Raw genomic sequence first — 12532 nt, 5'->3', positions numbered from 1 at the left:
CTTGTAATTCATTTATATTTCTACATGATCTGAAGCTTTTTATACCTATCAGCTGTTGGTTAAATGCTCTCTATATCCCAGCTTGCCCATGTATATGCTCGACCATGCATGCATGTTTTCTTCAATGAGCAGGAGAAAGTAACCCCTTCCCGACCCTTGACACAGTGTAAGCGTCATGAAAGTCGGTGCAAATCCGACCTGTGATGCATATGCTGTGTCATGGAGGGGGGATCGTGTTCCTGCGAGTCGGGTGACCGGGGTCACTGAAAGGTCACCCGGCCCGCAGGCACAGGACCCTTTGTGCTTCACCCCAGGGGGTTGACTTAGCCCCCCCCCCCCCGTGGCTACGATTACTCTGATTGGCTGTTAAAAGTGAAACAGCTAATCAGAGCAATTGTAATATTTCACCAATGAAATTTGGTGAAACATTACAATCCAGCCATGGCCGATGCTGCAATAGCATCGGGCATGGCTGCAGACCGAGATCCGACCCCACCACCGGCTGACGGGAGCGATCGGCCCCTGCCAACGACTGACGGCAGCAATCGGTCGCCGCCGTCATCCTCTGCTCCCCCTCCCTTGCCCTCCACTCCGCCCACCTTCCGATCACCATCCCTTCCTTCCCCGGTATCTACTGAGTCCCCGTGTCGCTCCCGGTGTCCCTCCTCTCTCTTGCATGGGCGCCGCCATCTTCCAAAATGGTGGGCGCATGCGCAGTGCGCGCGTCGAATCTGCCGGCTGCAGATTCATTCATTCCTTACTGGTAGATTTTAATCACTATGATATCACTATCATAGTGATCAAAATAAAAAAAAGTAAATTAACCCCCGTTTATCACCCCCATAGGTAGGGAGAAATAATAAAATATTTTTTTTTTTCCATTAGGGTTGGAATTATGGTTAGGGTTGGGATTAGGGTTACTGTTAGGGGTGTGTTGAGGTTATGGTTAGAATTAGGGTTGGGATTAGAGTTAGGGGTGTGTTGGGGTTGAGATTATGGTTGGGGGTGTGTTGGGGTTAGGGTTGAGTTAGAATTGAGGGGTTTCCACTATTTAGGCACATCAGGGGGTCTCCAAACGCAACATGGCGCCACCATTGATTCCAGCCAATTTTGCGTTCAAAAAGTCAAACGGTGCTCTCTTCCGAGCCCCGGCATGTGCCCAAAGAGTGGTTCCCCCCCACATATGGGGTATCAGTGTACTCAGGACAAACTGGACACCAACTTTTGTAGTCCAATTTCTCCTGTTACCCTTGTGAAAATAAAAAATTGTGGGCTAAAAAATCATTTTTTGAGGAAAAAAAAATGATTTTTTATTTTCATGGCTCTGCGTTATAAACTTCTGTGAAGCACTTTGGGGTTCAAAGTGCTCACCACACATTTAGATAAGTTACATGGGGGGTCTAGTTTCCAAAATGAGGTCACTTGTGTGGGGTTTCTACTGTTTAGGCACATCAAGGGCTCTGCAATCGTAACATGACGCCCGCAGACCATTCCATCAAGTCGGCATTTCAAAACGTCACTACTTCCCTTCCGAGCCCTGACGTGTGCCCAAACATTGGTTCCCCCCACATATAGTGTACCAGCGTACTCAGGACAAACTGGACAACAACTTTTGGGGACAATTTCTCCTGTTACCCTTGTGAAAATAAAAAAATTGGGGCTAAAAAATCATTTTTTGAGAAAATAAAAATGATTTTTTATTTTCATAGGTCTGCGTTCTAAACTTCTGTGAAGCACCTGGGGTTCAATATGCTCACTATGCATCTAGCTAAGTTCCTTAGGGGGTCTAGTTTCCAAAATGGGGTCATTTGTTGGGGAACTCCAAAGTTGAGGCACACAGGGGCTCGCCAAACGCGACATGGTGTCCGCTAACAATTGGAGCTACTTTTCCATTCAAAAAGTCAAATGGCGCTCCTTCCATTTTAAGCCCTGCTATGCGCCCAAACAGTGGTTCCCCCCACATATGGGGTACCAACGTACTCAGGACGAACTGGACAACAACTTTTGGGGTCCAATTTCTCCTTTTACCCTTGGGAAAATAAAAAATAGTGGGCTAAAAAAAATCATTTTTGAAAAAAAAAATGATTTTTTATTTTCACGTCTCTGCGTTTATAAACTTCTGTGAAGCACTTGGGGGTTCAAAGTGCTCACTACACATCAAGATAAGCTCCTTGGGGGGTCTAGTTTCCAAAATGGGGTCACTTGTGGGAGGTTTCTCCTGTTCAGGCACATCAGGGGCTCTGCAAACGCAACATGACACCCGCAGAGCATTCCTTCAAAGTCTGCTTTCCAAAATGGTACTCCTTCCCTTGTGAGCTCTCCCATGTGCCCAAACAGTTGTTCCCCCCCACATATGGGGTATCGGTGTACTTAGAACAAATTGCACAACAACTTTTGTGGTCCAATTTCTCCTGTTAGCCTTGTGCAAATAAAAAAAAATAGCGGGCTAAAAAATCATTTTTAAGAATAAATTTTTTCTCATTTTCACTGCTCTGCGTTATAAACTTCTGTGAAGCACTTTGGGGTTCAAAGTGCTCACCACACGACTAGATAAGTTCCTTAAGGGGTCTAGTTTCCAAAATGGTGTCAGTTGTGGGGGGGTTTCACTGTTTAGGCACACAGGGTCTCTCCAAACGCGATATGGTGTCTGCTAACGATTGGAGCTAATTTTCCATTCAAATGGCGCTCTTTCCCTTCCGGGCCCTGCCGTGCGCCCAAACAGTGTTTATGACCACAGATGAGGTATCTTTGTACTCAAGAGAAATTGCCCAACAAATTTTAGGATCCATTTTATCCTGTTACCCATGTGAAAATGAAAAAACTGAGGCTAAAAGAAATTTTTTGTTGGAAAAATTAAAATGTCCATTTTTTCCTTCCACGTTGCTTTAGTTCCTGTGAAGCACCTGAAGGGTTAATAAACTTCCTGAATGTGGTTTTGAGTATCTTGAGGGGTGCAGTTTTTAGAATGGTGTAACTTTTGGGTATTTTCTGCCATATAGACCCCTCAAAGTGACTTCAAATGTGAGGTGGTCCCTAAAAAAATGGTTTTATAAATTTTGTTGTAAAAATGAGAAATCGCTGGTCAACTTTTAACCCTTATAACTTCCTAACAAAAAAAAAATTTGTTTCCAAAATTGTGCTGATGTAAAGTAGGCATGTGGGAAATGTTATTTATTAACTATTTTGTGTCATATAACTCTCTGGTTTAACAGAATAAAAATTTGAATTTTGAAAATTGTCAAAATTTTCACCAAATTTCCATTTTTTTCATAAATAAATGCAAAAATTATCGACCGAAATTTACCACTAACATGAAGCCCAATATGTCACGAAAAAACATTCTCAGAATCGCTAGGATCCGTTGAAGCGTTCCTGAGTTATTGCCTCATAAAGAGACACTGGTCAGGATTGCAAAAAATGGCCAGGTCATTAAGGTCAAAATAGGCTCGGTCATGAAGGGTTTAAAAGTCCATTTACACGATCCGACCCGCAGCCACAGAATGACTGCACATCGACTATTTAGTGGTTACTAGTGATGTTCGAGTATACTCGTTACGCGAGATTTCCTGAGCATGCTTGGGAGTTCTCTTGAGTATTTGGATGTGCTTGGAGATTTAGTTTCTGTCACAGTAGCTACATGATTTGCGGCTGCTAGACAGCCTGAATACTTGTAGGGATTACCTGTTTGTTAGGAAATCCCCACATGTATTCAGGCTGTCTAGCAGCCGCAAATTGTGCAGCTATGGGGACAGAAACTAAATCTGAGCGCATCCAAATACGCATGCTCGGGAAATCTTGAGTAACAAGTATGCTCGCTCATCACTAGTGGTTACTGTATATACTCGAATATAAGCCGAGAGGGGGACTTTCAGCCCAAAAAAATGGGCTGAAAGTCCCCCTCTTGGCTTATATGCGAGTCATATACCGGGGGTCGGCAGGGGTGTCAGAGATCATACCCCCTCCTGGCGCGGTCTCTGCAGCCCCCCTGCTTGTCCCACGGTCTCCGGCGCCTGCCTTCAGCGGTCACGTGGTACCGCTCATTACAGACATGAATATGCGCATTTTCATGTCTTTAATGAGCGGTATCACGTGACCTCTGAAAGCAGGCGCCGGAGACTGTTGGAGAACGGGGCTGCAGAGACCGCGCCAGGAGGGGGTAAGTATAGCGATATTCACCTGTCCCTGTTCCCACGCTGCTCACCGCTGTCTGTCGCATCCTCTGTCTGTGATGTTCAGGTCAGAGGGCGCAGTGACGTTATTAGTGCGTGCAGGGCCCTCTTCTGCCTGAACGTCACTGAGAGATGACATGGCAGACAGCGGTGAGCAGCGTGGGAACTTGGACAGGTGAATATCTCAGGAGCCAGGTCCTGAGCCAGCAGCGACGGAGTATGTCATTTTTTTTTTTTTGCAGCAGCAGCATATGGGGATTATTCTGTGGAGCATCTTATTGGGGGGCCTATTCTGTGGAGCATCTTATTGGGGGGCCTATTCTGTGGAGCATCTTATTGGGGGGCCTATTCTGTGGAGCATCTTATTGGGGGGCCTATTCTGTGGAGCATCTTATTGGGGGGCCTATTCGGCGGAGCATCTTATTGGGGGGCCTATTCTGTGGAGCAGCATATTCTATGGAGCATCTTATGGGGCAGCATATTCTATGGAGCATCTTATGGGGCCATTATTAACCTTTATGGAGCATTATATTAGGTGTACTTTGTATGGAGCATCTTATGGGGCCATCATGAACTGTATGGAGCATTATATGGGGCTCCATTCAATATGGATATTCAAAAACCTTTAACCTACTGGTGTCTCAATTTTACTTTTATTGGTATCTATTTTTATTTTTTAAATTTACCAGTAGCTGCTGCATTTTCCACCCTAGGCTTATACGCGAGTCAATAAGTTTTCCGAGCTTTTTGTGGCAAAATTAGGGGTGTCAGCTTATACACGAGTATATACGGTACTTAATGGTTTGTTCTGACAGGCTGACCAGAATTCTGTGCACACAGAATTCCTGTTGATATTGTCATTCTATGCACACAGACTATTATATTATCGGCAGCACGTCCTGTCTACAAATGGCAATGTGCTGCTGAGAGTGGTGATTTTGATACCAGCTTGAACAAATCACCTGACAAACGAGCGTTTTGCTCATTCATTTGTAGAATGCTGGCATATTTATACAAGCTAATAAACGGTGAGCAAGTGTGCTAAGGGATGCTCATCTAAATGAGCTTTAAAGGGGCATTCCCGTCTCCAAGATCCTATCATATTATGTAGTATGTGTAATAATAGCAAATACGTCCATTTAGAAATATAGCAGAGTTCTTCTGATTTGCTATGTCTCTTACCCAAAACTCAGGGCATTGTAGTAGCATAGATCAATGGCTACAACCACTAACAACTAACTGTATGAGTGGTTGTAAGCATGGAAGCCTAAGCTACCACAATTCCCTGCTGAATGGGTAAGCGACATTGCAAATCAGACGATCTATACTACATTTCTAATTGGAGGTATTTGCTAATATTAACATTACACCTACTGCAAATTGGGATTGGATCTTGAAGATGGGCATACCCCTTTTAACCATTGCCAGCCACTTGTCAGACAGAATCAGCGGGTTTGGATACATGTACTTGTGTTTGGGTATCTTCACTATAAGGTAGCGGGATATTTCTCATGCATTAAAAGCAGAACATAAGTGGTTGAGTAAATGTAAAAAGAAAAATGCATTGTCTGTGGAATGATACAAGAAGACTGTATAATGGATCCATACATTTCATTTTTTTGCAATGTCAGGGTGCCAGTTTACCAGTGATGGACCTCACAGAGCTCCCCAAGTGTACCGTTTGCCTGGAGAGGATGGATGAATCTGTTAATGGGATCCTAACTACTCTCTGTAATCACAGCTTCCACAGCCAGTGTCTGCAGCGCTGGGAGGACACCACGTAGGTGCTTTTCGGGTTTAATCCTGTATTCTTTTTTACTTTTGAAGAAAAAGATGAACAGTCAGTTCATGTATCTTTGGTTGTCTCATATACTTTTAAAGGTATTCTAATTTCTCCTACGCCTCATTGGGGGACACAGAGACAGTAGGTGTTATGCTGCTTGCCACTAAGAGGACACTAAGTAAACCAGAAAAAATGATAGCTCCTCCCCTGCAGTATACACCCTCTCGCTGGCCGAGATTTCTCCAGTTCTTTGCTTAGTGTCTGTAGGAGGCACTTGGGTCTGATTTCAGACCCCACCGTTATTTTATTTTTGAATTTTCTGTAAATTATTTTTTTAATTAACGCAGTGAAGGGGGCGACGGTTCCTTTCTACGGCCCGCTCTCCCCCGAACCAACAACAGGCAAGCACGCGGAGTATACCTCCCCGTACGCTTTCCTGCGATGAATGGGGAAGATTCCTCTGACGATGGTTCCCTTACGGTCGGTACGCCACGGATACGAGGGCAAGCGCAACAGGACGTAGCACAGGAGTGCATGGAGAAGGACTTGAGCAGCACTTTTTCGGATGCCCTGAATCAGCCCTAGAGCTCTCCATCCCCCTACCACAGGGTGGATCGATTGAGCAATACCCCTTTAAGACCTCCAGCTCTGCTACATCGCCCGGAGGATGAGACAGCTGGAAGACCCCGGACAGCGACGACCTGCCTGAGCACAGGTGTGGAGGTATGGGGTCGGGTCCTGCCTCCCGGGAGAAGCACTGACTTAACGTCAGTGGCAGTGAACCAGCACCCCATCGCAGCCCCCCCCGCTCTCGGCGCTCGGGTAGGTCAAAAATTTAGTCCCAGGCTTTTCCGGCCTACTAGGCCGCAATTTGATTAGCGCCGCCCGCGCTAACCCCGCCGCCCCCTCCTCTTGGCGCCTCTCATTACTTACGAGACGCGCAATTGCTAATCTCGGGGGGCCATGTCTTCAGCTGCCGTTAAGCCTTTCAAGAGCGCTATGCCTGCTCTGGACAGCCGGATACCGGTTGACACCACAGGGCCACCATTTTTCCTCCCGGGGGACACAGCACAGGACCGTGGGGAAGCTGCATCTGCCCTCAGATTAAAGCTTAACCCCTTCCCGGCACATTCCCTGCAGCTGCAGACACTCTGCCGTTAACCCTTTCAGGAGCGCTATGCCTCAATCTAAGGAGGCTAAACGGGCTATTAAGAAGCACACTGCGTTTTTTACCGTGTACCACTTGCAAGTCTGCCTTACCCAGTGCACAGACTAATCCTTTATGCACAGACTGCGACCCGGACTGAGCTCCAATGTCCCTCGCCGCTGCTGCTGACGGGCCTCCTGCGTTTAGTACCCCTGAGTGGGCTGTGTCCCTGGCACGGTCCTTGGAGTCTTTGACCCAGGCTATATTCTCCCTCCGGGAGGACTCTAAGTCAGAAAGCGTCCTTACCTCCCGAGGAGGGCTCTGGCGTCGGCCGGGAACCGTCCACCAGCAGGGGCCATACTCGTCCAAGGGATGGTCAGGTCTCTAGAAAGCGGACCCATGTCGCGTCCTCTAGTCACGTTCGAGCCTCAGCATCGGCGACTCCTGTCTCTCGCTCGCCCTTTCCTGAGGTTCACAGCGAGCATGACTCTGAATTCAAATCTGACATGTCAGCCCCTCAGAATCCCCCAACTGATCAAGAGTCGCTTGATTCTCTTATAGAATCAGTCAACAGGACTCTGACAACAGGATTCTGAGGTTGGATGAGGAAAATATTCGCACTCCAGCACTCCCTATCTCATTTAACAAAACCTAGCGTGTGTGCAGGTTATTTACCAGCCGTCCAGGAACATAGGGATTGGCCACATGAGCAGTTCACAGGGCAAAAGTCTACTCAGGCTAAATACCATTTTCATCCAGACCTAATGTAGGATTGGTTACAGTACACTCCGGTGGACCCTCCTGTTTCGCATCTTGCTTCTAAAACGCTCCTATCTGTTTCTGAGGGAGGGTTCCTCAGTCAGAAACCCCTCCGATTGACTACCTTGCCGTTCAGTTTTTTGAAGCTTCAGGAGCAGCATTGTTTTCCATCTTTCGCGGCAATTTGGGTCTCTAAGGCAATGGCCGTTTGGGCAGAAGTCTTGATTACTTCCTTCCAGGGCACCAATCTTCCTCCGGAGGTAACCACTGTCGCCAGGCAGATAATTCACGCAGCTGACTTTGTAGTAGACGCTTCTTTTGATGCCGCCAATTGCGCGGCTCAAACTGCCGCTAATGCGATTTCCATTAGAAGAGCCCTACGGCTCCGCGGCTGGCGGGCGGATGCCACACCTAAAAGATCATTGACTTCTCTTCCCTTTCAAACGTGTCGTCTTTTTGGAGAGAAACTGGACCAGCTCATTTCTGATACTACCAGGGGAAAAAGTAAATTCCTTCCTCAACAAAAGCTGCTGTTCGGCCATTTCGCAACCAACAGCTGACGCATTTTTGATCTTCTCGCAACAATTCCGATTGGTCCTCCTCTACCTTCTCTTCCAGATCAGGTCGGTCCCCGCGCGGAGACAGAGGCTCCCAGGTCTCATACAGACCTAACCGCTCTTGGAAACCCAGGCTTAGGGCTTCTGGATCTAGGGGAGCCAGATGTCATATATCTACCCAATGATGACAAGTGGGTCAGGGAGCTGGTGTCCTCCGGATACAAGATAGTTTTCTTCTCCCCCTCCAACTCGGTTTTTCCTTTCCTCTCCCCCCAAGAAAAAGACATGATCCTTCCTTCGGGCTGTTCAGGCTCTAAGGGTCGGAGTCATCATTCCGGTCCCTCATCACGAAAGGTGCAGGGGATTATATTCAAACCTTTTTTGTGGTTCCAAAAAAGGACGGGACGATGCGACCCATTCTGGATCTCAAACTGTTAAATCGGTTTGTCAAGGTACGGCGATTCCGAATGGAATCTCTCCGATCAGTTGTCGCTTCCATGGGAAAAAGAGTTCCTAGCACCCATCGACATCAAGGACGCTTACCTTCACATTCCGATCTGCCCGTCCCACCAGCAGTTCCTGCGTTTTGCAATTCACGAGGAACACTTCCAGTTCGTTGCCTTGCCCTTCGGACTCGCCACCGCCCACAGGGTCTTTACCAAGGTCATGGCCATTCTCCACTCTCAGGGAGTGGTGGTGTTACAGTATTTGGACGACCTTATCAAGAGTCCGTCCCTTCCAGCCTGCGAGGAATCCATGGATAACAGTAAATACACGTTCTCGCCTGGGGTGGAAGATAAACTTCGAAAAGTCTTTCCCAAAACCGGCTCAGCAGATTTCACTTTTAGGAATGATCTTGGACACTCTCCGCGGGTTGGTCATTCTCCCTCCAGGAGCGACCCAAGCCTCACAACAGGCAGCGCGGGCTCTTTCCCGACCGGTTTTCTCACTCCATTCGTTTCAGCATGAGAGTTCTCGGAAAGATGATGGCAGCGATGGAAGCTGTTCCATTTGCACAGTTCCACCTCCGTCCCTTACAACACGCGTTGCTGTTAGCTTGGGACAAGAACCTGTTCTCCCTGGACCGTCGGATCCCTCTGTCCCTGCGGGTCAGGCAAGCCTTCAGGTGGTGGACACTGAGGTCCTCCCTGAATCAAGGGTGGTCTTTTCTCCCAGTAAGATGGTTGGTAGTAACCACCGACGCAAGTCTCCTCGGCTGGGGTGCAGTCTTTCGTCGCCACGCTGCACAGGTTCATTGGTCAACCCGAGAGTCAAGTCTCCCCATCAACATTTTGGAGATACGAGCGATCAGATTAGCTCTACGGAGTTTCCACCATCTCCTCGCAGGTCACCCCATCAGGAACCAATCCGATAACACTATGGCTGTAGCGTATATCAACCGCCAAGAGGTACCCGGAGCAGGATAGCCGTGCACGAACTGAGTCACATCCTCCATTGGCCGAGCGTAGAAAATTGGGCGGCAGATTTTTTCAGTCGCCAAGGCATTGCCTTGGTCTCTTCATCCCAAAGCCTTTCAGCACATTTGTCATCATTGAGAGACTCCGGATGTGGATCACAGGGCCTCAAGACTAAACAACAAGGTTCCTCGGTTCATTGCCCTTTCGCGCAATCCATGCGCCTTCGGAACGGACACCCTAGTTCTGCCATGGCACCGTTTCCGGCTCCCGTACATCTTCCCTCCTCTTCCCTTGCTTTCATGGGTCATCAAGAAGATCAGAGTGGAGGGAGTACCAGTGATCCTAGTCGCACCAGTTTGGCCGCGCTGAGCATGGTATGCAGAACTAATAAAACTAGTCGCTGACGTCCCCTGGCGACTTCCAGATTGCATGGATCTACACTCGCAGGGCCCGATTTACCACCAGAACTCCGGGGCCCTGTCTTTGACGGCGTGGCCGTTGAATCCTGGATTTTAGCACAGGCTGGGTTCTCTCACGACGTGATTTCCACCATGATTAGTGCTAGGAAGCCTGTGTCCATGTGCATTTATCACCGTACCTGGAAAACCTTCTTTTCGTGGTGCAAGGATCATGGTCGATCACCTCTGGTGTTTTCCATTCGGGCCATATTGGAATTCCTTCAATCTGGATTAAAATAAGACCTCGCGCTTAGCTCTCTCAAGGGCCAAGTTTCGGCCTTGTCAGTGCTTTTCCAACGAAAATTGCCACTAAACTTCAGGTCAAGACGTTCATTCAGAGAGTTTCCCATGTGGCGCCTCCTTATAGAAGGCCATTGGAATCATGGGACCTTAACCTGGTTCTCGGGACCTTACAGGAGGCTCCTTTCGAATGGCTGCAGAACGTGTCACTGTCCATCCTCTCTTGGAAGGTGGTCTTTCTAGTGGCAATTACGTGAATCAGATGAGTTTTGGAATTGGCAGCCCTGTACTGCCGTTCTCCGTTCCTGAATTTTCATCAGGAAAAGGTAGTTCTCAGGACGTCCCCGTCCTTCCTGCCCAAGGTCGTCTCCTCTTTCCATCTCAACGAGGAAATTGTTTTTCCTTTCTTTTTGTCCGGCGCCAGTCCATCGCATTTAGAAGGCCCTCCACACCCTGGATGTGGTTAGGGCGCTGAGACGGTACATCTCGCGGACGGCTCCCTTCCACAAGTCAGATGCCCTGTCCATGCTTCCAGAGGGACATAGAAAGGGTCTAGCCATGTCAAAAGCAATGCTAGCCAGGTGGATTCGCTTGGCGATTCAGGAGTCCTACCGTATCAGGAACGCGCCTGTCCCAGTGGGGATTAAGGTGCACTCTACCCGGTCAGTGGGCGCCTCTTCGGCCATTCGGCACCAGGCATCGGCAGAACAGGTCTGCAAGGCTGCGACTTGGTCCAGTCTGCATACTTTTTACAAAACATTACCAAATTTATTCTCCTGCCTGTCCACAAGGCTGCGACTTGATCCAGCCTGCATACCTTTACAAACATTGCCTAGTTCATTCTCAGGCCTCTGCGGATGCAGCTCTCGGCAGACGCAGCCTGCAATCGGCAGTACCTCAGTGGTACATGGGGTATTAGCAGTTGTATGCTCCCTACCCAATGACTGCTTTAGGATGTCCCACTGTCTCTGTGTCCCCCAATGTGGCGTAGGAGAAATAGGGATGTTTGTGTACTCACCGTAAAATCCTTTTCTCCGAGCCAATCATTGGGGGACACAGCACCCACCCTGTTTATCCTATTGGCATTCTTAGGCTTTGACTTAGTTATGGTTATTATTGACTGTTTATGCTCCTACTGCTTTTTTTCACCGAACTGGAGAAATCTCAGCCAGCGATAGGGTGTATACTGCAGGGGAGGAGCTAACTTTTTTTTCTGGTTTACTTAGTGTCCTCCTAGTGGCCAGCAGCATAACACCCACTGTCTCTGTGTCCCCCAATGATTGGCTCGGAGAAAAGGATTTTACGATGAGTACACAAAAATCCCTATTTTTCATCTATTGCATATCCATATACCCATATAGAGTAGTTAACATCAGTGGCAAATTTGTTTTTAATACAGCTGTATAGCACGTTGAAGTTCTACTTCTGATGATACCTGATGACAAATCTCTCCCCATTCACACCCGCCCAACGCCTGTTATTCTCTGGCAGCGGGCAGGGAGGAGCTGCTCCACAGGCACCATGTATCAGCTGTCAGGTTCCTTTTAAATTTTAAAATGTAAAAGGATGGGAGAATTTTGCTGGCCCACCAGCTCTAAAAAAGAGTTAAACAATACTTTTTATGTCCTCAAAAAATGGTGCCCATCGTTTCTAGACAATAGTACAATGGCTAAATAAAAAACAATCCCTAGCCTTGTTCCTGCGATGACTTGTAGTTGTGCTCTAGTCTGTGTAGTTTGTGTCTGCTGCTCTATGCCACAATCTAGTTACGTCCTCTGCACTGAGCATCGGGCGCTGACTGTTCCCTGCTCCAGCATTGTATTCATTGCATTGGACTGTAGATACTAAAGAAATTGGAATATGTTCCTGACCTCCCGGTACCATGGGACAGCTTCCCAAATCTGGGAATATCCTGCTGGATCCAAAATGGCTGTAGGATATGCTTTTATGTTTCTACTCACTTGCATCCCCTACCTGTATGGCTGCAAAGGGCCTATTCAC

General features: G+C 47.8%; 1 protein-coding gene across 1 annotated transcript in view; it reads left to right on the top strand.

The window, feature by feature from the left end:
- The window catches only part of BRAP (BRCA1 associated protein), a 61710-nt gene that overhangs the window by 21179 nt on the left and 27999 nt on the right, over positions 1-12532 (top strand). Inside the window, exon 6 of the mRNA XM_073565208.1 lies at positions 5801-5949. Within this exon, the coding sequence (XP_073421309.1) occupies positions 5801-5949 (149 nt within the window). The remainder of the gene's footprint in view (positions 1-5800; positions 5950-12532) is intronic.

This window comes from Dendrobates tinctorius, unplaced genomic scaffold, assembly GCF_039654945.1.
Source record: "Dendrobates tinctorius isolate UK_male_01 unplaced genomic scaffold, ASM3965494v1 ptg000003l, whole genome shotgun sequence".
NCBI classification, from domain to species: Eukaryota; Metazoa; Chordata; class Amphibia; order Anura; family Dendrobatidae; genus Dendrobates; species Dendrobates tinctorius.
Note: the sequence above shows the minus strand (reverse complement) of the source record. Positions and strands in the feature narration are given on the sequence as shown.